Genomic DNA, 26,907 nt, shown 5'->3' on the forward strand with positions numbered 1-26,907 from the left:
CTGTCTCGCTCTAAACTAACACTAACCACAAACCGATGTAACATAAAACTAGCGTGAAAAGGCAATAAGTCCTTCTCTCTCTAATCTAAAACGCTAACCTAAAAACCGAAAAAAACATAAATTAAAACTAAAAGCCTACGGCCTTCTCTTTCAGCTGAATCACTAACCAAAACCGCAGTAACATAAACTTAAAACAAAGAAGGTTAAAACGTAAAATAACAATAAAACACGAAACAAAGAACTAATAATACCGGTAAATTAAAGGGGGACGAAAAACATCGATGTGGGCAATAATAAGTCCTTCTCTCTCGCAACCGAAAAAAAACATAAAGCCTATGGCCTTCTCTTTAAGCTGAATCCCTAACCAAAACCGCAGTAACATAAACTTAAAACAAAGAAGGTTAAAACGTAAAATAACAATAACAACACGAAACAAAGAACTAATAATACCGGTAAATTAAAGGGGGACGAAAAACATCGATGTGGGCAATAATAAGTCCTTCTCTCTCGCAACCGAAAAAAAACATAAAGCCTATGGCCTTCTCTTTAAGCTGAATCCCTAACCCAAACCGCAATGACATAAACTTAAAACAAAGAAGGTTAAAACGTAAACCAAAACCGAAAAAAAAACATAAATTAAAACTAAAAGCCTACGGCCTTTCTCTTTAAGCTGAATCCCTAACCCAAACCGCAATGACATAAACTTAAAACAATAACAACAAAGAACTAATAATACCAGTAAATTAAACGGGAAAAAACATCGAGGTAAAGTCGGGCATGTGAAACTGAAATATAATCCTTGGCTCAAGTGATTTTCTACACTTGGCTCAAGTTCTATGAATTGAGTCGGTAGGCCGGCCGAGGCATTGATAGTATTGTTTCCAGGTGAGGGAACATGCTTTCAATGTCTACGAACTAGCCCGGATATTTGTCTTCAATTCCACCTGGTGTGATGGCGAACTGAATTTTTGCTATGTTTGCACTTGGTTTGATGTTGTCTGGAAGGATGAATAAAACGTTTTCATTGCTGCGCTTAGCCGTGGTATTGTCTTCAATTCCACCTGGTGTGATGGCGAACTGAATTTTTGCTATGTTTGCACTTGGTTTGATGTTGTCTGGAAGGATGAATAAAACGTTTTCATTGCTGCGCTTAGCCGTGGTATTGTCTTCAATTCCACCTGGTGTGATGGCGAACTGAATTTTGGCTATGTTTGCACTTGGTTTGATGTTGTCTGGAAGGATGAATAAAACGATTTCTTTGCTACGTTTAGCTTTGGTATTGTCTTTATTTCCATGTGAAGAGAAAACGGAGACACGTTTTTTGTGATATTTAATTCTTATTGTTTGTTACTAAAGGTCACCTTCACACAATTACATCCCTTAAGTAGCTTCATAGTGAGTTCTTACTCACCTCATTGTCTTCAAATGAGCCTTGATTGGCGTCACGTTTGCAGAGGCACTTGTTGTGGTGGGGCACACAGGCTCTGCTCTGATGTTTTGATTGTAATGCCTAATCCGAGAGTTTCTGAGTGAGACATGGAAGCCAACCGAGTGGCGGGAATTACGACTGAAAGCGCCAATCGTTGATCGGTTGTTTAATCGCATAAGTGAATGGGATGAGTGAGTCGTGTCAGGTTTAAGCTACCAACCGGCCTTAATCCATGAATGATTGATTGACTCTGTGACCTCAATGCAGAGCTTAATACAAACACTTTTCAATCGCCCGGGCTATATATACCTAGCAGTCAGATACAAGCATCACGGCACTTGTGCTAACATTGTTTGACACAGCTCATTGTTGAAGACTTCATTCAAGCCATGGCCTACACACTTTTAAAGGTCCTGTTTCAAAGCCCGTCCACTTTGCCATCCTGGGACATAGCTTCGTGCGGCGACTTGATCAAATCTGTCCCCTCCACGTGGCATCATCACTTCCGTGCGTGGGATAGGAGGGGCGACTGTCGCTCGGATGAAAGCAGTGGTGGATGCCCTTGATGCAGGTTTCCAGGGCATTGTTTTCTTTCAAGTGGAGAGAACGACGTGTCGGCGTCAACTGATCCTCAGAACCTGGTTGAGGACTTGCTGGATCTTCTGGACTACCTTCGGTGGAAACGGCCGGGCTCCAGAGCAGTGATAGGAAGTCTGTTCCCGAGGGTAAAACCAAGGAACATGACGGTCTCTGCCTACAAGCGGAAGGTGGAGGAGACGAATCGGCGCTTGAAGAGGATGTTGCGACGCCGTCTGGATGCCACCTTTTGGGACCACAGCCAGCACATGAGGATGGGACCTGCACTGTTAGGCAGGGATGGCGTCCACTTGACGTCAAAAGCCAATGCCCAGTTCTGGCTTTCCATTCGTAAGTGTATGTGTAGGTACGTTTAAACGCACATGCCCTGTCCGGTAGATCATCATTTTATCGTAATTCCAAAACTCTATAATTGTCGTTTCGGCCCATTGTGTTTATATACAGCAGTAGCAAAAGGGGATCCGCGTGTGAGACAATCAGTGCAAACGGGACGCACAGATCAGTCAAATCTGAGCGCACGGGGCTTAGCTTGGGATGGCTTTAAGGGTGGGAAAACGAGACGACATCCGCACGTGTCGCACATGACGTGAAAGCTAAGACACGGGGCTTTCGATCCATAGTAACGACAAAACCCTGTGGTCGATGTACGAAACAAAACAAGCATCTGCAGCGTGAAATACTGCCGTAAATCGGGTCAAATCGGGCTTAAAAGCGCCCCGGCTTCGAACCCGTTAAAGACAGGTCACTTCTGATGATACCACCAGTTGGCCCTGGGAACCAGCTTCACGTCGATGTGCAACATGTCAATGGGTTGCGTATATTTGTCGTCCACGCGACGTATAAAAGATGATCGCAGAGCAAGGCTCTTTTCTTGGTAAAAAGACATGTCTATATCACATGGCCAAATGGACGTGGACGTCCAACCAGGTGCCCCACGTCGACCCCGTGACGATCCCAGGTGCCTTGTCCACGTGGCAACATTTTCATATATGATATGCGTGCATATGTTTCTTTCTCCGGGTGCGAGACGATTAGTGCAAGCGGGATGCAGAGATCAAACCCCTTTTGATATGAAATCTGAGCTGTTTTGGCTCCCGTCACACGCACGGGGCTTGGCTTCGGGGGGCTTTAAGGGTGGGAAAACGTGACGACACCCGCACGTGTCGCACATGACGTGAAAGCTAAGACACGGGGCTTTCGATCCATAGTAACGACAAAACCCTGTGGTCGATGTACGAAACAAAACAAGCATCTGCAGCGTGAAATACTGCCGTAAATCGGGTCAAATCGGGCTTAAAAGCGCCCCGGCTTCGAACCCGTTAAAGACAGGTCACTTCTGAGGATACCACCAGTTGGCCCTGGGAACCAGCTTCACGTCGGTGTGCAACATGTCAATGGATTGTGTATAGTCGTCGTCCACGCGACGTTTAAACAACAACACCCACCGTTTCTGGCCCGTGATATAGGTCCACAGGTTTGGGATGGTCTGTCTGGACACGCTGAAATGCCTTGCCACCTTAGGCTGCGATGCCCGTCCTTGTAAACGTTGTGTCGTTGAGCCTCTGTCAGTCTTTTCATTCTTTTGTCATTTATAGTGACTAAAAGCATTGCACATGGAATACCGTTGATGTGGCATTTAAAAGCCTACAGTCATAGGTTTCAACTCAGGGTGAAACACAATTTCATGATGCACGTGCTTTTCATGTAGGGTGCGTTTTAGCGATTCACTACAGACGTGAGTGTAACATTATGTTTTTGTTCAATGTTTTCTTTTTTTCACACGTTTTGTCGTCGGCAACCATTCCCCCACATGTTGGGATCCAGCAGGGATTGATTTGTGTCAGACATTTTCCTAAGATTTAAATTGTTCCTATGTCAAGTCTTTTATTTTAGCATACCGCTGCATTAATGATTTTTTAGACCTGTGAAGATCCGGGTAAGAGTTAATCTTCAGTAACCCTTGATTGACACATTTCAGCGTATCTCAATTGCGTAGATCGATCACGATGTTGATCACAGGATTGTCTGGTCCAGACTTGAGTATTTGCAGACCGAGTGTGGCGTAAATCTATACTCACTCACTGATAATTTTCTAACCTTCCAACTCTTCAATTTTTCAACCTCACATTCAAAATGAAATATAAGAAAATGAATGGAAATATATATTAAAAATATTCAAACCCGTGCGGAGGTATCAGTGAAATCCGCTTCTAAACCATAATAATATCTTAAAATATAACCGTCAAAAAAGCGATCAAGTACCCCATGCACCTTCTCTGCAAGGCAGCTTAGTTTTAATGTAGAATAGTGGTATGAATTTCCTTAGACCCACATTGTGGCTCCATGTTGTACACCTGGCTCCACTCTGACTCCAGACCCTGACTTTCTCTCGCTCTACATCTGTAGCTGTGACTGTCCCGGGAACTCACTGTGAAGGTGAATGGGGAACCAGGGGAGGTAACTGTGATGTCAGTGTTGTCACGCTGCCAGGTGTAGATCAAGGTCAGACCATGGTCAGCTGGGACGGTGGTAGAGGTGGACCTGCAGGTCAAGGACACTTGTCTTCCAAACAAAGGGGATGGTGGTCCACTGAGAGTTGGCTTGGTGGGTTGACCTGAAAATGTTAAAGCGTCTTTCAAGTAAACTGAGCCTATTTCTCATACGGTTGTGAATACATGAGTTGAAAGTGTTATGTTCAAAATTAGAAATAAATGAATTGATAAATAAATAACAAAAATCTGCGCTAACACAAGGACGGGAAAACTACGAAAACATCTGTCATATCTTGAAGACGTATGTTTGTGATCTAACAATCTAAAACGCGAACGCAGCAAGAAAGGACTTTGTGAGCGTTCTCTTGCTTAACAAGTTTTTGACATCACACCGTTGAACACTTCAGTATAACTTACAATTCGAGTTCTGTGAAAACATTTGACTTTTCAACGTTACACATCAATTCGTAGCAAACGTAAAGAAAGACTTGATGCCTTCATTCATGGTTCATTTGTTAATAAAAGCGGTGAGGATAGGTATTCTTACATTTCTTTATCTAGAGGTTCGGGGTATTTAGCGATAAAGAAAAAGCAAGCAAGTGTAATCTGTAGTTTACAGGAAAAACTTAACTGACCGGCAAAAGAAAGTATACCAAAAGTTACCATTTCTCAAATTTTAAAGAACAATTTTTGTATGTAAATTATACACTGAAACATGTCGCCCCAACGCAGCAATTTGATACCTGCAGTGAAATTCACGTGCACGTAGTGAATAAAACATCGAAGTTGTCAGTTGTATAAACCATGACTTTGGGCCTCTGTCAGAGTTTCACATGCTCTAAGGGTATAAAAGATAGTGTGCGGACAGGTTACACATGCAGTTTGAAAACGATCACCACAGATATGCCACGACTATAATCAGTTGAACGTGAGAGGGCCATATGTATGCTCCAGATGGGGTCGACACACGTTAACGTTGCAAGAACCTTCGGCTGCACCCGTGCAGCCGTCAGTAGACTGCCAGGCACAGGACAGACCAAGAAGTGGGACACCGGGGGTAAGAACACCAGCTGAAGAAAGGCATTTGAGGACGGTACGCCTGTGAAAACGTTTCCTGACGGTAACGTCATTAGCGGCGAATTCCCTTGATCACCGTGTCAGTCGATACACGGTGGCTAGACGTCTTCGGGCAGCAGGTATCAGAGCCTACAGACCCTTCAAAGGACAAGTGTTGACCCCTGAACACAGATGTTACAGATTGCGTTGGGCCCGAGTTGATCGTCGTTGGCAGCGTCACGACTGGGCTCGTGTAATATTCAGTGACGAAAGCAGGTTTTCCCTATACAGATCTGATCGACGTGCACGTTTATACCTTCGTGGAGGTGAACGTTTGGCTGCTTGTTGTGTCCCATAAATTAGATCCTTCGGTGGTGGGCGTGACATGGTTTGGGGAGACATCTGTGGAGGAGAAAGATTATTGTTGGGACTTTGATTGCAGAAAGGTCTAGGGACCCTGGTCTGCGTGCAATCGGCCTCCCGTTTCTTAAACAGCAGGCCAATCGTGTCGTCTTCCAACATGACAATGCACGCCCTCATACTGCCAGGATTGTGAGCGATTTTCTGGAGAGGAACAACCTGAACGTTCTACCGTGGCCAGCACGGTCTCCAGACATATCGGATGCACTAGACAGACGTGTGCGGAAACGCCCTAACCGACCACCGAATAGACAGCAACTTGCATAAGCCCTCCAAGACGAATTGCGTCGCATACCACGTGACCTTGCCCAACGTCTGACGTCTTCGGTTAGAAGGAGTGTGCGTGCCTGTATTGATGCAAGGAGTGGACATATATGATGCTAGAGTGATGGCAGTGAACATGTATTGTGTGTAACGCAGTACCTGCTTATCCTCTATGTGATTGGAAACTGGTTTTCAGGACCCCCAGTGAACTTGCGCATGTCTGACGCCACGTGTTTCTGTAGTATGCGTGTGATGTTTAGCTCAGGTTGAGGAAAGATGTTCTTAACACCACTGCATTATGTTTTGTGTGTCTTTGTCGTCTGGGTCAATGATAATGACCTCTTGAAAACCGTGTATACTTTCTGTTGCCGGTCAGTTTATATATGAAATGCAAGCCTTCTTCACCAGTACAATCAACGTAAAATGTGAGGTAAACATTGAAACAAGAGGTAGCCCTCCCAATGGACACGAGTTGGGCTCCTATCCTTTGGATGTGTTTCTTTAAGCTTATGAATCTGAATTTTGGCTTGGTTTGACAAAGTCAATACTAAATAATTTGCCCAAACAGTACTTCCTCTCCAGGTGTATCGATGATGTAATATGTCGTTAAAGAATCATGAAATAGCCAATTCATATGCACAAATAAAACTCAGAGACATTGTATATTTCTGTTCAAAGTGAAATAGAAGATTGTACCCTGTTCCTGTTTTAAGGGTTGTTTCCCGAGAGTGAGTGACACCTTTAATAGTATTTCTACATATAATATTCCCCTGGATCAACCATGTTATTTTCCCTAATGTACATATATATGTACCCTGTGACGAAGCCAAAATCTTTATGATTTTACTTACATGTAACATCGATGGAAATATTTCTACTGCAATATTTATCTACAACTGTATTCTGTGTCTAATGCTACTGCCACATACATACATACATACAAATATTTATATAGCGCTAGTTTCTGGCATCTGCCACTCAAAAGCGCTGGAAATGAGTCTGGAACGACATTGGTCAAGTTCGGTAGGCAGCACTGAACAAATGAGTTTTCAGTTGTGACTTAAATGCTGGTAGATTCTCTTGCGATTTCAGGTGCATAGGTAGACTGTTCCACATTACTGGACCAGCTTTTGCGAATGAACGGTCGCCAAATGTCTTTGTTCGGTTGGTTGGTACCTCCAAGAAATACTGGGAACCAGACCGTAAGGATCTGGGAGGGTAGTGTCTTTTAAGAAGATTTGAAAGGTAGCTGGGGGCAAGTCCATTCACACACTTGAACACTAACAACAGTTTTTTGTACTGGATCCTGTATCTGACTGGCAACCAGTGTAGACGGTGGAGTACAGGGGTGATGTGGCCGTATTTCTGGTGACGGGTTATCACCCCCGCTGCAGTGTTCTGCACACGCTGAAGCTTGCCAAGTAGATGCTCAGATGTTCCAAACAGCAGCGAGTTGCAGTAATCAAGTTTCGACGTGATGAAGGCTTGGATAACAGCACATGTATGCTAGTTTTGTTTTGTTACATTGAATGACACTGTTACTGTGTAATCTAAACATAATCCTCGCTTGTATCATGTAATGTAAGTAGTTCGTTGTCCTTATTATATTGTGTGACAGACAAATGACTGACACTGTTGGTAACATGTCCTCACACACCCTTACCTACAACCACCAGCTTCTGTCCACATTGAGGTATGATGTCAGATACTCCATTATTCCCACAGGTGTACGTCAAATGACTGACACTGTGGGTAACATTTCCTCACATACTCTTACCTAGAACAACCAGCTTCTGTCCACATTGAGGTATGATGTCAGATACTCCATTCCTCCCACAGGTGTAGGTCAAATGACTGACACTGTGGGTAACATTTCCTCACATACTCTTACCTAGAACAACCAGCTTCTGTCCACATTGAGGTATGATGTCAGATACTCCATTATTCCCACAGGTGTAGTTCCCAGCATCAGATTGGACAACACTACGGAGGTCAAAGGCCATGACCTTTGGGTCAGCAGTTAGATTCCCGGTGTAGGTGACACGAGCTGTGTAGTTCCCTGCTACTTGGTGGTTATTGGCTATGTTGGCCCCTATTACTGCAGCTCCAGATGGACTGATGACAAACAGGGAAATGAATCCCTCTGGTACAGCTGGTACCTGCCACCTGAAGCTGGCTGTCTCAGACTCCCTCACTAACACAGGCCTGGCCAGCTGGGACTGTACACCTGTGGAAACATTGTCTTATATGCTCATGTGCGCAGTGATGACTTAACGCCCAGTCTACGATGATTTTAAAGAGTGTCACGCAGTGTGTCAAACTTAGTTTAAATGAGGTTCCGATAATCAAGGAGGATATTTCAAGCATCAGTTACAAAACTTAAGTTGTGATAACGACCATAAACTAATTTGCAGTTTGTGTATTCAGACTTATATATTGTTAACAAACGCACTTATACCGACATCAGAGCAGAGATATATCATGAAGATCCCATTATAGATGCTTTAGTTTTACATATAGCAGCCTTGTACACCAAAGACAGTGAGAAATGACAATGTATCTTTTATAAAGAAGTATCTCCAGCATCACGACCAGTTTGACCCATTACATCCTACAGTGTTTTCTGACCCGTTCGACAATTTCTGCAACTACAATGCATTCATTCTGATATATCCCTACTATACAGGAAGAAACAATCCACAAACACGAACCTAAATGGTTTACAATTTAACACTTAAAAATATATATTTCTCTATAGACACTTCGCAAAGCATATGGAAAGATTAGCCATAAACTAAAACAGACCTTTTTACAATGGCCGTACATTAGTTTTAAACCCGAACTAAGATCCAAACACGGATTGCACATTAAGTCAGTACTAATGCCAGCGCCAGTTTACATTCAAATGCCTCCTCTTCGGTTGCTAGTGACATGATACCCCAGATATTATTTCACTGATTTCTACGGACGCAAAGGACTTCTAAGGAGGTGCACTGTTTCACCGAATCCTCTCGGACAATGGAGAAAACACAACACAGGGTAGAGATTGTTCATTTTTTGCATTTGGCTAAATGTATTAGAAATGTAAAAACGGATATTGTATTGGATCTGACCCGAACACATCGAGGAAAGTGGAAGTTAGTTAATAAGGTAAAATCTCACCTATGTGTGTGTAAGAGTATTACAAAAATAGAATAAACCTACCAGTGATGACAATTCCGATAACATACATCATCAAACCCGCATGCAAAGTTTCCATGAAAAAACTGGTCGGATTGGTCATGTCTCTGTAAAGAAAATGATTTCTGGTTGAATTTAACAATCAGTATCATTGTCACATGTCTGGTTTAGTAGGGATTTCGATATATGTTGTCTCTCTTATTGGTTTCCCATAAAACCAATTCTTTATTTATTCATTCTTCTGTATTCTTCATTCTCTAAGCATGTGCAAAATGACGTTAAGCCAAACTCACTCTCTTATCCAAAGGTAACACGACAAGTCATCTACCTTTGGTCTGTCGAAACTTACAGGTCAGCTTCCAAATTCAATGCACCTAATTCGATTCATCGAGTTTGAAACGTGGCCAGTTGTAAACACATCGACTCCATGCTGTCACTTTTCCAAATGTATTCCTTTCATGCGCAATAATGGTATCGACACCAGATTGCTTGTTGTTCGTAAGGACATTTCAAAGTCCACTATCTGCGCCCCTGGTTTGTCATTGGAAAGTGCCTCGTAGGAAGCAATATCATTATACTTGACTTGTACACTTGAGTAGTACACTGAGTTGTATCAATCTTCCAGTAGTATCTACCGTGAGACGCCCTTGCCAACCATGTCAGGAATCGAACCGGGCATATGTCATATTGTCATGACACATTGATATTTGTTCTGGAACGATAACTGAAATATGTTGTCAATCCGTAATTGGAACTCCACCACTTGTAGCAGTCATTATATTCGTGAGCGACCTAAACGAAATCCGTTGCCCTGAACTGGCAGGATATGCTGGTGATATTTCCGTGGTAAAATGCAGATTAATCTCACCAGGCCGCCTTTGTGTGTGTAGTACAACGTTCCTGTGGGCCGTCTGTTTGCGTAAAGCTTTCAACGGTGAGTGCTGACAAGTCATGCAGCACTCATAATCCATATGTACATGTAACTGGTGGTCACCTGTGTACACATACAGGTAGGAGGACCCTCGCTGGCGTATTGCCAAATGTGTTTCTGCTAGAAGTAATGGAGGTTATCGTAGAGTGTAATATAGATACCTACACCTCTTGTTGTTTCATAACTCCCTGAAAGAGAACGCCAGCACCTGAAAATACGTACACTTAATATCCCATCCTAAACGTATCAAACCCTCTTGGATTCACTGTGTCCGACTACTGCGCTGTCTTTGCCTGGGTCTCCGTTTGGGCCACGGGTCAAAAGTACCCGGATGATTGTTGCATTGCCTAAAATCAACACTCACCTGGATTCAGCTGGTATGGTCTTCTAATTTGTATCTTATCCATGAAGCATCCTATCTACGTCTGGTGGAAACCTGAATACAGTGCACTAATAATATCACACATCATACTTCCTCATTGCTGTCGGGTAGGACGGGCTATATTTAGATCACATATGTGGTAGCTCAGTGGGGACACATTCGTTCTATATTGATGTCATGCTCTAGTGATCCTTCAATAACAGAACATTTGCCTTATATACGAATGCATTGTGTGGAGAAATGAGATTGCAAAGTCACCAACCAGTCTATATTGTAAATTCCTATTCATAATTAACTGGGTGAGTTTGCAACCAATCAACCCATGTCAAGGATTATCGGATGCACATTTCACGGTTGATATGTCTCATTGTATTTCAGCCATATCCATTTATTACTACAAGAAAGCATCCAGCACCGTTGGATGTGGAATAACACTACGTTTCCCTAATGGCGGACCCCTCTTGACTATTGAATAGTGTCTCCTAGTGTTGAATGTTTACTTGATGTCTTTACAAACTTCAAGACCCGACACTGACGATGTGGAATACCTCTACGTCTCCCGAATGGCGGGTCCCTCTTGACTATTGAATAGTATCTCCAAGTTTGGTATGTTTACTTGATGTCTTTACAAACTTCAAGACCCGACACTGACGATGTGGAATACCTCTAAGTCTCCCGAATGGCGGGTCCCTCTTGACTATTGAACAGTGTCTCCTAGTGTGGTATGTTTACTTGATGTCTCTACAAACTTCAAGACCCGACATTGACGATGTGGAATACCTCTACGTTTCCCTAATGGCGGGTCCCTCTTGACTATTGAATAGTGTCTCCTAGTTTGGTATGTTTACTTGATGTCTTTACAAACTTCAAGACCCGACACTGACGATGTGGAATACCTCTACGTTTTCCGAATGGCGGACCCTCTTGACTATTGAATATTGTCTCCTAGTTTGGTATGTTTACTTGATGTCTTTACAAACTTCAAGACCCGACTCTGACGATGTGGAATACCTCTACGTTTCCCTAATGGCGGATCCCTCTTGACTATTGAATAGTGTCTCCTAGTTTGGTATGTTTACTTGATGTCTTTACAAACTTCAAGACCCGACACTGACGATGTTCGTATGTGTACTACAATAGGTAGAGGTTTGCCCTGAACCTGTAACGTTGAAATACGGAGTGTTAGTCGTAACCTCTCCTCTGAATAGGTTTCGTCCGATTTTTTTAAATACTTAATCAGCGGAAAATTGCAATGTTATTTTCTGTAATGTTTAACATGCATCAACATGTAGGCTCATTTTTAAGAAAAGTGTGTATGTTACAGCTCAGAGCCGTTTTCATATTATGCCCAGGCTGAGGTAAGAATATAAACTAGCGCTCATAAGAAAGCATACAGTTTTGAAAAGAAAAGAAAAACATATATAAGGCGTTTTCTTTATATAAAAATGTTATCAAATGATGAATCGATAGTGAGTGTGGCCAACATTGGCTTCAATACACGCCAAAAACACGTCGACGCAATGCTGAAGTAAGGCGACGAATGACGTTAGGCGTACTCCGTTGCCACAGTTCTTTAATAGATATGGCAATAGCCTGTACTTGGCACCTTAGTGCAAAGACCTATACAAAACACACATAATATGGATCCGTGTAACTGACCTTGGCTTACAATACGCACATACAGACGACTGACTCTCGTGTTCTGAAGTAGTCCACTAGCAACAAAAATGCTCACCATATCTGTTGACATGATATTCAAACGACTGATTAAGACACTGTAATCTCAAACCAAGCGAGTCTGTGTAGCAGTTTGCGGATTTGTTGTATTACTTACATTATTATTTATAATATTTTATGCAGAATCTAAACACAGCAGATAATTTCCCAATATGGATGGATACATAGAGAATACTACACGAGGTCTCATTACATACGAATTATACGAAACTCGTGACCTTCCTATGGTTTCCGACCTATGGTATCTGACCGAGCGAAAGCGAGGTCGGAAACCATAGGAAGGTCACAAGTTTCGTATAATTCGTATGTAATGAGACCGAGTGTGGTATTTTATTTATTACCCACGTCTTACATGCATTGAATAGACAAAATAGCGTATTTTTCTTATTGATATGGTTTCAAACCGAAACCGGTTTCATAAAGAGGTTGCGGAACAATTTTGTTCTGAAGTACACTTTTGCATGACGTCACACTGTATTGACGTCACTACGCCATTCTCGTCTGTCCCCTTGGTAACCGACGTCACTATGCATGTCAGTTGGCATCACCTCTCGTACAGCCTCCTACAGTAAACTACTCCGTAGCACCCCGTTTCTTTGTTTGCAACTGCTTCACTCGGCTAACATCACTGGTGGAAACATTGCGTTTATGTTTTTCGACGGATATATTGTCTCAGTTCGACTCACAATCAAATAGCAACACGGCAACATTCGCAATGTTTACATTCCTACAATGCATCTAAGTTGTAGAATGAATGAATTCACGTGTTTGTTATCAATGAACAAGCAGTTCCGTCACAGCTGACCTAACTGAGAGGTCATCGGTTATCCAATCAAATCGTTAGAATCTCAGGTCAAGTCGTTACGACACAGGTCAACGCGTCAACACTCGTGTGACGTACGATATTAGTATGCAACTACCCATACGTTGACCACGTGGGTAATAAGTGTGTATTTGGTGCAGTGGGTATGGGAGGAACCTTTCCAGTTCAATAAGACAGTAAATAAGCAATAATACTTTAGAAAATGTTGTCTAAATACGAAAGTGTCGATGGTAATACGAGTGCAGTATATATTCAGTGCTTATTTCCGATATAACTCGTAATCTTTAAAAATAAATTTGATACCAAAAAGACAATGAACACCATTCATCCTTCATTATTACATATCTTCTCATGAACTCATCTACTATGATAGAAAAAAAACATACGCAATAAACATGTTAATGTGTGCACCGTCAATGTGGATAAAAGGCAGTGCAAGAAATTCTACCAGTCGGATTCCATGCAAGTAACATAAGCGACTGTTATGTTCTGGGTTTATTTACTATAATGTACATACTACTGGGAAATAACATAGGGGAATACTATGAGGTAACGAGCAAATGATGACATTAAAACACACTACATGAGAGCTAAGAAACCTATCAGTTCACAGGCTGTGTATTACTATCCCGTGACATAGTGTCCGTCACCTTTGGTGTTTCTTCACGCATTCCTATAGTGAGGATCTGAAAACAGAAGATCAGTTAAATGTGTCACATTATTATCGTACACAATATGCCCAAAATAAAAATATTGCATTCTACACTAGAACAGAATCTCAGGTATCTGTTGGAAACTAACACTGCTTCTTGTGTACAATTTATTATTGTAACTTTCCTCTCATTCAATACGATAGATCACCTCAGTTGTGGGTACCTTGAGGTTGAGAGCCGCTGTTCTGGTATGGAGAAGCGCTGATGGACTCGTATGGTATAGGAGGCGTCTCTGTCATGTCTTCGTAGGTACTTGTTTCTGGTTTTGCATCGACTAACAAAAATATATACACATTATTATATACCCTTCCAAACGTAAACACAACGATACATATAATACCTGCATTATGGCATGCCCTTATTACACTTATGACTGAGTCCTATAGTAATGTAAGAAATTGTATCTATCTACCGCTTGTATTCTCATACACCTTCAGCTGTGTGTAATGTTGTCTTTCCGACCCCTCCGTATCCATGGCTGGGGATTCAGCTGGACTATTGATGTGATCTGCAACAAATCAACATGAACATATATTAACGGTATTAGTACATCTCGCTATCAGTGATCATCTCGACTAGAAATGTTTAACCTACCAAGGGATGAATATCCTGTGTTTTCCATTTCTTCAATTTTCGGATTTCTGGTGCTTCAAAGGCAAGTAAGGTCGGTTTATTGAACTTTTAATGGACATAAACACATTAAAATAGTTGATGTTGAGATCTTAGTAGAAATATCATTTTACTTTATTTCAAAGCAGATTATTTCAAAACGTTTTATTTACATGCTTAACCTACCTTTTTTGCTGAAGCAGATCCTGAAAGAAGAGAATACATATATAGTGCCCTGTAAAATAAATATCACAAATGACGAATATGGCATTTGGGAAATGTTGCAAACGAATAATGAGATATGCGAAGGAGAAAGATCCAATAAACAACACACTGCATATAAGCAGCAATTGGTGATACACTTTTCGTGCCATTATGGATTGTGTATACATTCAAACTACATGATGAGTTCATTATGTTCTTTTTAATTCACAATGTCACTCATCTTTATCAGTTAAAGTCTGAACTGAAACATCGCGTCTGTAAATATCTCCACAACGCTTGTTGAATCTACTTCCAATGCTACTGAGATTTACCTTTCATGACGTTTCCACACCTGAGCCCCTTTCTGTAGAGTACCGTTAGAACTAGTCCTTCAATCAGCAAGGTAAGAAATAGGGTTCCTATTGCGGTTCCAGCTATTACACCTGTCACGTTATAGTGGTCTTTAAGTGGTTCCGTGCTAGTGGGACCTGAAGTATAAATGTTAATTACGTGGTATTACAAATGATTGTATGTTTACTGATTATATTCTAAAGAGCTGACATGTATGTCAAGCTGTGTGTTCTGTTCTTGACAAAGGTGCCATCTATCTCTAAACTGCTGCGTCTAAAATATCCCCACAAATAACATGTATACATACCGTATTAACAGTAATTCATCTTACAATTGAAAGTGCAACATTAACTATATAGAGAAAGGATAGCTTGCGGTTAAAATCCCTAGTTACATGTACTATATCCCAAGCGAGGAGAGGAGATCGTACAGCTGAAGATAGGAAACAAAGGGATCTCAACCAATACTGATCTACAATTCAATGGAACAAAGGAACGGAATACAGCAAAAAGTGTAAATTGTATTTGGAATCCGTGGTATTCCTGTAAATCCATGGCCTGGCCAAAACCTGAAGGGTCCATTATATACGTCAGGTTTTGTCCTTGATACGTGTCGCTGTTGGTAGAATGACTCTTTGTACCTGTCAGTCCATTCAGAAACAGTTAATGATACTCACAGCTGACGTTGAATGTCCTGACATCAGTGTAGTTGTATCCTCCATACTGCCACGTCCCCAGACACTGACACTGTTGACCATGTTGACTCCTGCTGACAGTAAAGGAGAGAGTAGATGTCCTGGTTTGACCACTGTCACTGACCAATGCAGATCCAGTGCCAGGACAGGACCACGTGATTGTAGCTAGAGGATTTCCTCCTGTCACCGAGCAGCTGATTGTCTGTGGGTCTCCTTCAAACATCACATCCGGAAACTGTGTGATGGAAGGAGGGACAGGCGGGGGGTCTGAAACAGAAACAACCAAGACAGCAACTATGATCAAAGTACAGATGTAACAGCAGAGCCCATGACCAAAATGATCTCAATACAATTAGCTCAGTATTTCCTCACCCAATGAAATCCGTTCATCCGATAGTATACACAATGTATCCAAGAGTGATAATCTCCTCTGTATATCACTCTCCTAGGCAACACTGTTTACATTTATATGCAAATTCCATATGGTTTTCCGATGCACATCAACACAACGCGAATATACAAAAGATTGCACAAGCGCATACCAAATACTGAACATCATCATCATGTTGAGTCGTTATTCTTTAAAGGGAATACTGAGAATACTTAAGAATACTCACATTTGACATCCAGTGACACAGAACCAGTCTTAGTTGTCAAAGTCCTTGTGTTTCTGACCTGACATCTCACGGTTGTCTTGTCTTTTTTTTGCATGAAGGTGAGAGTCTGGTACCACCAGGTAGAAGATCCTGTCACTGACCCCCTGCTGCCATCTACAGGTGTTCCATCACTGTAGTCCCAGGTGAAGGACACGTTGGGATAAGCGGAGGCAGTACAGGTCAATGTCAGGTTTCTGTTCTCTACAGCTACAGAGTTGTCTGGTTTTGTCACATCAACCTGTTCTGGACCGACTGTAATACAGAGCAATAATCCGTGGCAGCGGTGATATCTGGACCTCTTACTGTATTGACAGTCTGTTATATGTCTACATGCTCGTCGACATAAGGTAAATATATATCTTAACGACTCTCATCTTAACGAAAACTTATTTGATCTTCTTAATTTATCATCTGTGTCATGTTATTCAACTAGGTTACTCTATTCACTCAGTGTGGCAATTAGACAAGTATTGATTGGCTGACATGAGAACTAAACTACTACTTAATATACAACTCACACCACACTCCTATCCGGGCGCTGTCAGACTGCACTGGGGAGGGGTTGTGGATGTTGGTGGCGCGACAGTAGACTGTATGACCAAGGTCACCTCTGACAGGAGTGAAGGTCATTGTACTTGTGGTCTGGACAACGCCTGATTGTGGTCTATGATCAATGGATATCCCACTTGCCACCAGGACACTGTTCTTGAACCACGTGATTGTGGCAGCAGGGTAACTGTCAGATGCCACACAGGTCAAGGTCAAGGGTTGACCTTCAGCAGCTCCCACTTCCTGATTGGCTGACGTGATGTTTGTTAGTGACACACTGTTGACAGCAACTGGATAGAAAGGGAAAAGGAAAGGAAATAACGTATATAACGGTCATACCCGACATGTCAATATCTTAGGGATAGAAAAAGTATCTCAACAGCATGAATGACATTTCAGGATACATCAATACATGTGCTTACTGTCAGGAAAGGAATAAGTAGAGTTGACTCTACACTGTGTTTTGGAAGCCTGGCAGTAGTACAGGAACAGGAAGTACCTGCTGTTGGATATCACACACGTATCTACACATACATTCGCATTACTTACTGTCAGGATAGGAATACGTAGAGTTGACTGTAGACTGCGTGTTGGATGCCTGGCAATAGTACAGAGAGTTTCTACTGATGGAAATCAAACTGTTATCTAAAGAAACATCCACATTACTTACTGTCAGGAAAAGAATAGGTAGAGTTGACGATAGACTGTGTGTTGGTTGCCTGGCAATAGTACGGTGAGTTCGTATTGTTGGATATCAAACTGTTATCTAAACAGACATTACTTACTGTCAGGAAAGGAATATGATGAGTTCACTCTCGTCTCTGTATTTGATGCCTGACAGTAGTACAGGGAGTTCCTACTGTTGTCTGTCAGCTGGTAGTTGATGGTGGCTGTCAAGCCAGTGTATCCCTCTACTGCTGCTGGGCTGGTGGCCACTCTGGTTCCGTCTCTGTACAGCGTCACTGACGGCGGTGGATTGGAGACAGCGGCGCAGGTGACAGATGTAGTAGTTCTAGTAAGGCTAACACTGTTCAGAGGAACTGAAATAATAACACAGCTTTATGAAGTATGCTGTCTCCGAGTTGAGTGGTGGTGGGGGTGAAAGATACAGGCGATAGATGAAATAGTTTCAAGGGATGGTATGACTGGTCAGAAAAACAGAACTAAATATCTTCATAAAGTACAGTGTATCTGTGTAGGACGGCAGTCTTTTGGAGACACAGACGATAGATGCAGTAGTTCTGGAGATGGTAACGTTGGTCAGAGGAAGTTACAATAATAACACAGCTGCAGTACGACACTACAGATTTGAACAATTGAGTGTTGAGGTTTGAAAACACAGGTGATGTGACATCCATCTCACATACACCGCACTTTAGCCAAATGTCAACATGGCAAACGTACCTAGTACATCCATCTGTATCTGATTACTCTCTCTGCCTCCAAACTGATAGTCACACCTCCAGCCGAGTCTATCCCTGCCGTACACGACGTTGTTGATGGTGAGGGTGTAGTTGGTGGAGCTGGGGCAGGAGGTGGTGTAGTCAGCTGGGAGGTAGGGGGAGGTGGAGCTGCAGCTACCCTGGTTTACGCTGTATAATAAAGTTCCATTCTGCCACTGTATAGTTGTATGTGAAGCGTCTCCTGTGTAACACATCAGGGTACAGCTCCCTCCTGCCTGTACAGAACCTCCACATGATGACGTCAGCTGATAGCTCTGGGCAGAAACTGAAATTCACAGAACGATGACAACAGCATGTACATACTCTTTACGGAAATCAAAGACTTCAGAATCAGAATAACAACACATGACTATATATTATAGACAAAATCTTCTCCTTCCGGTAAACAACTTATCCGACTTATTCAGCACTGTTGTTGTCATTGACGTCATTTCTTGTGTCATATTGTTTCACGATGCAGAGGAACATGTGTCCCAGTCATCCACGATACCAGAATTCGCTTTGCGGAGTTGAGTCCCTTTTCGGTGTGCTGGAAAAATTCCTGAGGGTTCAAACACCAGCGGTTTACCGCATTATGTGTCTTGGTATGTCAGCACCAAACCTGTTTTTAACCAAGCTAAATGTCCACGCTGTGCATACATCCTGTCATTCCACCTTCATCAACATGACACACCAGGCCGTGACTCACTTACTGTTTAAACCAGTTTTAAACCCACACTCATCTACTTAAACATTATTCTTGTTATCCTAAATCTTAGGAAGCAAGGTGTTTAACTCATTCGGAAGTTTGAAACTAAATCTTTCTTCGGTTTGTCTGAAAGTATAGGAAATTGATTATTTCTTCGATTTTGCTTTATGTTCCTAGCTATTACACTCTCTGTTTAGGCCACTTTGTCTGTTATCAACGCTGCAGGCCACTATATAGCTGTCTGCTCTGTCCTACCGGTCGTTATCAACGGTACATGTATACATACAATCTACTTCGTACAATCTACTTCCTGGTTTTATTTTAGGTGACTGTATATGTGGGACCTGAGGTGTGAGATCCGTTGCGTTACCCCTAATGCATTTACAACTTAAACATGTTATAGACATACGTGTACCTACCCCGTTGTTTGTGAGGAATGTCCACCAGTAGAGTCCCAACTGTGAAGATAAGACGGAGGTACAGTACAGACATGTTGGTGGTGTGTGAAACTAGATACTAGCACTGGTGAACAGTGTATGTAATTATACTTCCGGTTGTGTTGATATGCTAACTGGATATGTACAGCTTGATGTGTGTCATTCAGACGGGTATTCAGAGAAGTAGGTCGTATGTCACACATACATTTAGCAGGTTGTGGAGTTGGGTGACAGTGTAGCTTTGTCGATTGTAATCTGTGTAGACATGGCATTCAGAACACCTGGATATTCACTACAGGTTACATGTTGCTCAAATCAACTAGGTTGTGAGTCATATATAGTGTTGGGCGACAGGGTATATGTGCACTTACTATTTGTCTGAGTGTCTGTATATGTGCTTTAAAATGTGGCTGTGTAGACGCTATATACCCATTGATGTAATTACCAAGAGTCGGTATACATTCATACAGAATACCTGCAGATTTAATGTGTGACTTGAACTAGTGTCTAAGACTAGTCTCTAAACAAACTTGTAGAAGTCTTCAATATGCCAGTCTCCAATGTTGAAGCACTAGAGAGGGATTTCTCGAGTTTCACAACATATCACAACATGATAATGAATAAATGAAACACTTACATATACATTTGCGTATAGCAAACAACAAAAGTATCAAATCCATGGAGTTCAGTCTTTCTGTCACTACATATGTGAAATCCTTGGTTTCTTTTCTATTAACATATTCTGGGGCAATATGATACACGCAAAACATGTGAAAAGAAAACATGGAAAAGAAACGATATAAGAATGATGTGAATATTCGAGACCAACAGCATGGTTTTGATGAAACACAGTTGGGTGTTTGAAGTTACATTACATGTGGACAAACCTAACACAAGCTAACAAATGACACAAGTCACACAATGAACCATCACTTAGTATCCTGCAGTCGGACTTCTAGGCTATTCTACCATGACTTCAGTAAACACTGGATTGTGATTGGTTAATTAAAGTCATTCAGAGGTATATAATCACGTTATACTGGTCTCTGATTTTCCGTGCGCAATTATACATGGTTTACGGTAATGCACTATTTTTGTCTGCCCACCAACATGGCGGACACCAAACAACCTACCGATGCATCGATAAATTACGGCGATTTTGCTGTCGGAAATTACACATATGTCTTTAAAGATGGATTTAGCGATGACGGGCTCGACTCACTACTTGCGTAAATCACAGCAATAGGTGTTTATACATACAAAAGTACTTCGAAAGCATGGAAACAAATATTCAGTCGAACAAGATCAAAACATCGTCTGCTTTCCGAATAAAAAATCAGCAAGAACAAATATGTTTACGTTGATTCTATGTTATGTCAGAATAGATCCAGCAATAGACTGCTACATAATTTCCGTGTTAAATTTATTATCAGCTTTCGTCAACGATATCGCCACTGATCTTGATCCGGTAACGGAGGATGCATTAACATCGAACGCCGAAGAAATTTGAATCCCTTCCGTCCACATAAATAAACAGTTGGGTTATCAGTTCAAACAAAATGATATTTTGAAATTTGTACTGTTTCAAATTTAGCGGTAGTAATTACAGAATCTGCAAACCGTTCTGTTTAGCCCAACATATTTTTTTCTAAAAGTATAATATCGTTGAAAAAGTTATTTAGCTTAGTCATGATCCCTCTTATCCATTACACTGCTTGATCTAAAGTAGTCTATTAAAGTATAATTAATTACCTTACCGTGTTTATGCCAGAGGTACACCCTCATGTCCTGTTCCATCCTTTCGGAAATATCACCACAAATCTGGCTCTTTGTCAACAGCCTCGCGAACATGCCAGCGAATCCGATTCAATTTGAATTCACTACACTTTGAAGCCACTAGGTCACAAAACACTTTCCAAAATGTAAAAAATAATATCCGTAGAATCGAATTTGAGCACAAAGTACACACATGAGTGTGTAAGGGTCACCACAGCTGTCGCACGCAGACGTAGAGGTGCGTGAAATCGTCAAGTTGACAGGGCGCAAAATTCAACAGTATCTAAATTCGGTACAACACGGACTTCTCGTTACAGCAAAAGCGCCTCTACTCTTAAATTTTGTACCAGTACCAGTAATTAGATATCAAAGACTATCTCAGTCATACAATCAGGTTAACCTTGCGCAAACTGTCAGAGGCTCTCCTGTCGCATCTTTCCAAATTTGCACGTAAATGTAAACAATGACTTCCGAGAAAAGGTCAAGGCCATGAGGTTGCTGCCATTATTCTGGTGGGGAAAGGGTCTACGGTGGAATTTTCAAATGTGAACCAAGCTTTTTAAACTTATTTGATATATGTTTTCCAACTTATCAGTTAATGATCGATGATTAATGCATTGAAAAAACAAACCGTGATTTGTTATTACTGAATCTGGAGTTTGTTAGTTATTGACGGTCTGCCACCAATCACCCCGTTTCGGGCGATGCCACTTGAGATTGGAATGCGAGGCCGCTTCACGTATTGACTCATAACCAAAGAAAGAGTTCCACCTGAAATTGTTCATAAAATAGTCATGGTAGAATGGAGATAAACCTACTGTGTTGGAAAATCAGAGGTATATAACGAAATTATAATAGCTCTAAATTGTTCATTTAAAACCTCACGCTACGCGTTCGGTTTTAAATGAAATTTAGAGCTATTATAATTTCAGGTGTTATATACCTCTGATTTTCCCACACAGTAGGTTTATCTCCTAATTTGTGCTAAATATAGTCTCAAAGATGCTCCCCCGTCCCACTCTGAAGAGAAAAATTGGTTTAACCGATGTCCGTTCGTGAAATCAAGTTTTGCTTTGTGGCAGTTGTACAACTGTTGGAATTAACACATACTATCTATTCAAATTAATTCAGCTGAAGTCACTTGCATATATTATTCTACTCAAAGTTTGTTGAGATTCACAGATTGAGCAATTCATATTCTGTGAGTGAGTGAGTGAGTTTAGTTTTACCCGGATCTTCACGGGTATCACATTCTGTGCATCTGTCGAATAGCAAAGGAAAAACTTTCGTGAGATAGGTTAAAGAAACAAGGACATGTACATGTATGTTCCACAAGGACATGTACATGTAAACAATTATCACTCAGATCACCTTTAAAAGTAAACGTGTTTACTCCCACATCCTTTCATCGCCAGGAATAGGTGTCAGGAAGGATGGCTGTTCGACACGTCAGTGAGAACTTTGACGAGTTCTGGTGAAATCGTCGGATGGACAGGGCATTGTTAGAGGGTGACCTGCAGAGTATTCAACATGTGTTCAGTAGAGCTGATGTCTGATGACAGGACTGGACACTCCATGGGGCAATGGTCTCCTGCTCTGAGTATGTATTAACGACCCTAGCACGTTCAGGTAGTTCGTTTTCGTTCGAGTGACTACACACCCAGATGTTAATTCTGTAGTGCACAGGTATCCTCGTGCCTACTGTAGAACTGGTGATCGGTTGTTCCAGCCCTACTGACACCTCACTAAATCACGACTGATACCCCAATACTGCTACCATACTATATTATGACATACTTGGTAGATCGGAGTTATACTGTTCTGTCTCTGTTTATGTACATCTGTCCACGTAATCACCAAATGGATTTGTGTGTTCATTGTGAAAATATATTGCTTATTTGCTTTGCGAAATATTCACTATTAAATATATATTCGACAAAGATGACAAGCGTAACCAACATGATTTGAATTCCCTTACAGTAAATGTGCATGTGGAACTTTATCTTGTGAAGTAATATGAATATAAAGCAAATAACAAGGACGCCCTGTCTCAAAGCAAAGTAATGCTCTGCCCTGAACGTCGTGTTTGTGTGTCCGCTTCTGAAACTCATGGCATGATGTTGACTTTGCGGGTATTTCATTCGTCAGGACCTGAAATGTACAGAAGTCAAGGTAATTAAACATACAAATATCATGTCAACTGAACATATCACATTAAGTAAACGTATTAAACTCGAACAGAAGGGGAAGCATATGCTTTGGGTTACTACTGTTAAAACATTTAAGAGTTGATCCATGACGATGTAATGCAACTAGAATCATCAGGAGTGTTTTATGGTTTGGTTACCTCGAGAATGTGCCCCAATGTTCTGGTATGGCGATGCCCTGATGGACTCGTAGGTCACAGGGGGAGTCTCTGTCACGCCCTCATAGGTACTTGTATCTGCTGCAGCATCCACTGAAGATAAGATTAATTACATAATTCATCAACAAATACAAATTATACCTCAATTCTTTGTACTGGCTATCCCACAAGCTGACAATACATCCATGTGAAAACATGAGATTAAACAATATGAAGCAAACTGCCCCTACCTTTTGTGTTGTCATAAATCTTCAACTGTGTGTACTGTTGTTTTTCTGATTCCTCCTCCACATTTAAATACTGCGCTGGAGCCGTGATCAGATCTGAAACACATTGTACTGGTTTAGTGCTAACAGGTCCAGAGATGGTTGTACTATCAACTAGAGGGGAACATCCAACACCAAGTACATACCTAGAGATGAATATCCTCTGTTGTCCATTTCCACAGGTTCAGGATAGCTAGAGCTGCAAACCAGTATCAGGTCAGGTTTGAAATAAAACAATCGGGTGATAAACATCATAATATACAAAGTAATATTTTTTTTAGTTAACCTATTGTAAGTTACTACCTAATTTCGTAGTTTTACATGTAATGTTTCATCGAACTATATTGACATGGATTACCTTTTTTGTGCAGCTCCTGGAAAACAGGAATAGTAAAAATGTCATTAGAGTGTGAAACACACTTCACAAATATCAACTTGTCACATCATCAACGAAATGGAGAGAGACAAATGCCTTTTCTGTAAATTACTGTGGATGGAAACTAGAAAAATACATACGTTGTACTTATACTGTGTACCTTTAAGAATGTTTGTAACTCTGTACCCCTTTCGGTACAGCACAATTAGAACAATCCCTCCAATGAGCAGCGTAAAAAGAATGCCTCCTACTGTCGCTCCTGCTAATACCCCTGTACTGATACATGAAGCTTCGAGCTTTTCCTGGTCTGGTGGATCTATAATGTAATAACAGCATAAAATATGACTGTGAATTGTGTGCATTTGTGGTTCAACTGAGCCCTGTACAATATTCTAGTGACAAGCACAAGCCCCGCACAAGTCATTAGTGTGTGTACCAAGCTAACACACAACGTTTTCTCGGCGTTTCCGGTTGTACATTGGTAACGTCATGATACAACGTTGTCGCAACATTAGTATGACGTCATTGTATAACGTTATTTCACACCGTTACAGTACCATTACATACATACGTTGTCTAACGTTTCTGCAGACGTAAAAGAACAAGGTAGTGCATTATTTTCTATTTTCTTTCATTCCACTTTGGGATTTCCATCCCATTAATATACTAAAGTCACAGAGACGTAATTTCCATTCTTTCTGACCACGTTATTATCAAATCACTGTGCAACCTTGTGTCACAACGTAATAACACCGTTGCAAGTTTACGTTGAGGAAACGTTATGCATTGGGCTCCTCACAAGTATGATAACAACGTTTGTTACAACTTGGTGTCACGACAGAGTTTTCTGTAAAACCCTTAGGATAAAATTCACTTTTGAGATTCGGTCTTCACTATTCATCTGTAGATGATGCGGTGGGTTGTAATATAAATACACCTTGCAAGCGGTGGGTTGTAATATATGGACGAGACAATGACAGCATGACTTGATGGGAACCGATGACATGCATCAACCGATCCCGTTAGTCGCCTTACGACAAGCATAGTCGCCTTGTATGGCAAGCACAGAGTCTGACCACCAGAACCAGTTAGTCACCGTTTACAACAAGCAGGGGTCAATGAGGACCAGTCCTTCCCCAGTTCCCCAAGGGGTTCATTCCCAGTGTTATTCACGCCCATCCTCATCACATCAAACCCCGACATAAATGTTAACTGTAAATACAAAGATTTGCGAAAACGTTGATTGTGCATATTCATATTTACGCCCTAATATCTGATGATGAATTGATATCTTCACACGAAAACGTTCCAAACTTTAACATTAATTATACTTAGTGTAAATAATTATATTTATTCAGATATAGAGTCAATTACGTTCCCTTTGTGAAACACGAAGTGCATTAGCCTACAAGGACTCTGAAATTACTCTTGTTCTTTTATCTGAATATGTACCCAAATAAGAAATTGTTCATGAAAGCTATCCATTTATTTCATTCAGATGCAGTTACCAAGTTGTCCATGAGATACTAAGAGTAACCAGTGAGTGATTCTCGCCAAGATACACTTACCACCAGCAGTCCCAGCTTCTACCAATACATTTCCATCAGAATCCCCGTAGTCATTTCTAGCTTGTAGTCGGAATATGTAAGTCTCTCCAGGTAAAAGCCCCGTCACTTCTAACACCATCATCTCGCCCCTGTCATTATAAGATTTATACACAGTCCACGGTAGATACTCAATTAGAAACATCTGAGTGCGTCCAACATTGAACCCAGGCAGCCACGACAACCATATTGACGACGTTGTTGCATTATCCAGATATCGAAACTGTACAGGTGTCTCTGGTGGCCCTTACAAGAAATAAACATAGAAAATGTAATTATAGAAATTGTAATTCCATTGGTTGAAAAGTTCAAATGAAAAATGAGGACAATTGTTATGTATATACAACTCATTCTTGCTTGACAACATTAGAATCTATGTCGATCATAACGCCACCTATACAGAATAAAGAAGTTGTATATCCACAAAAAATGTCGTCATACTCTGCAACTTCTAGAGTACCAATCAAACAAGTCCAAATGAAGGTAAATGACAGAAAAAAATGAAAAAAGTGGAATCCGGTAAGCTTCAATGGTAAATCTGAAAGCATAACACCTACAGCCACTACGCTGACAATGTATGTGACTGGACTCCCCACGCCATTGCCCACTGTCAGACTGTAGTCCCCGAAGTCCTGCTGTTGGAGTTTAGTAAGGTGTAGTCTGGCAGTGACTGAGATGTCTGAGACAGGGCTGGAGGAACTAGTGAGGTCCTGGCTGGTGCTGATGGATCTACTCCAGGTGAATGTAGGAAGAAGGATGGGCCAGGACTGACACAGACACAGTCACGTCACCACCGAGTGTAGCGGCGAACTTGAGTTGCTGGGACACTGAGTCAACAAGTCGTG

The 26,907-nt window shown here is 41.4% G+C and overlaps 3 protein-coding genes and 1 long non-coding RNA gene across 8 annotated transcripts in view; all 4 read right to left on the bottom strand.

Annotated features, from left to right (window-relative positions):
• The window catches only part of LOC124255657 (hemicentin-1-like), a 54,412-nt gene extending 33,940 nt beyond the window's left edge, over window positions 1–20,472 (bottom strand). The window contains exons 1-9 of one of the 2 annotated variants that reach the window (XM_046689551.1): window positions 19,658–20,470; window positions 18,492–18,815; window positions 17,873–18,127; window positions 17,057–17,377; window positions 16,500–16,790; window positions 15,865–16,149; window positions 15,170–15,325; window positions 14,824–14,839; window positions 14,619–14,674 (exon numbers count right to left, since the gene is read on the bottom strand). In XM_046689551.1, coding sequence (XP_046545507.1) covers window positions 14,619–14,674; window positions 14,824–14,839; window positions 15,170–15,325; window positions 15,865–16,149; window positions 16,500–16,790; window positions 17,057–17,377; window positions 17,873–18,127; window positions 18,492–18,815; window positions 19,658–19,730 — 1,777 coding nt within the window. In that variant the 5' untranslated portion in view covers window positions 19,731–20,470. Of the gene's footprint in view, window positions 1–14,618; window positions 14,675–14,823; window positions 14,840–15,169; window positions 15,326–15,864; window positions 16,150–16,499; window positions 16,791–17,056; window positions 17,378–17,872; window positions 18,128–18,491; window positions 18,816–19,657 lie in introns of both variants that reach the window. The other variant, XM_046689552.1, reaches the window with a different exon arrangement.
• LOC124255656 (hemicentin-2-like) overlaps window positions 1–26,907 on the bottom strand; it is a 58,827-nt gene that overhangs the window by 24,465 nt on the left and 7,455 nt on the right. The gene's annotated exons all lie outside the window — the stretch shown is intronic.
• Window positions 5,191–26,726, bottom strand: LOC124255659. Of its 4 annotated transcripts, none has more exons than XR_006892720.1 (8): window positions 26,620–26,716; window positions 26,027–26,308; window positions 24,619–24,774; window positions 24,441–24,456; window positions 24,229–24,281; window positions 24,047–24,139; window positions 9,463–9,545; window positions 8,421–8,485 (listed from the first exon to the last, which is right to left on the bottom strand). XR_006892720.1 is itself a non-coding variant. In XM_046689557.1 (8 exons), exons 2-8 carry the CDS (start codon window positions 26,205–26,207, stop codon window positions 23,589–23,591), a joined length of 624 nt encoding a protein of 207 aa, XP_046545513.1. In that variant the 5' UTR covers window positions 26,208–26,308; window positions 26,620–26,713; the 3' UTR covers window positions 22,874–23,588. The 4 variants fall into 4 exon arrangements, 3 of the variants coding, with proteins under 3 accessions (XP_046545515.1, XP_046545513.1, XP_046545514.1); XM_046689557.1 differs by lacking the exons at window positions 8,421–8,485; window positions 9,463–9,545 and adding exons at window positions 22,874–23,602; window positions 23,799–23,909 and having other exon boundaries at window positions 26,620–26,713; XM_046689558.1 differs by lacking the exons at window positions 8,421–8,485; window positions 9,463–9,545; window positions 24,047–24,139 and adding exons at window positions 22,874–23,602; window positions 23,799–23,909 and having other exon boundaries at window positions 26,620–26,726.
• LOC124255661 lies at window positions 13,794–14,456 on the bottom strand. The gene is made up of 3 exons (XR_006892721.1): window positions 14,437–14,456; window positions 14,173–14,298; window positions 13,794–13,997 (listed from the first exon to the last, which is right to left on the bottom strand). It is a non-coding gene; the product is annotated as an uncharacterized LOC124255661 (long non-coding RNA).

This window comes from Haliotis rubra, unplaced genomic scaffold (genome assembly GCF_003918875.1).
Source record: "Haliotis rubra isolate DU_JTF1 unplaced genomic scaffold, ASM391887v1 Scf605, whole genome shotgun sequence".
Taxonomy (NCBI): domain Eukaryota; kingdom Metazoa; phylum Mollusca; class Gastropoda; order Lepetellida; family Haliotidae; genus Haliotis; species Haliotis rubra.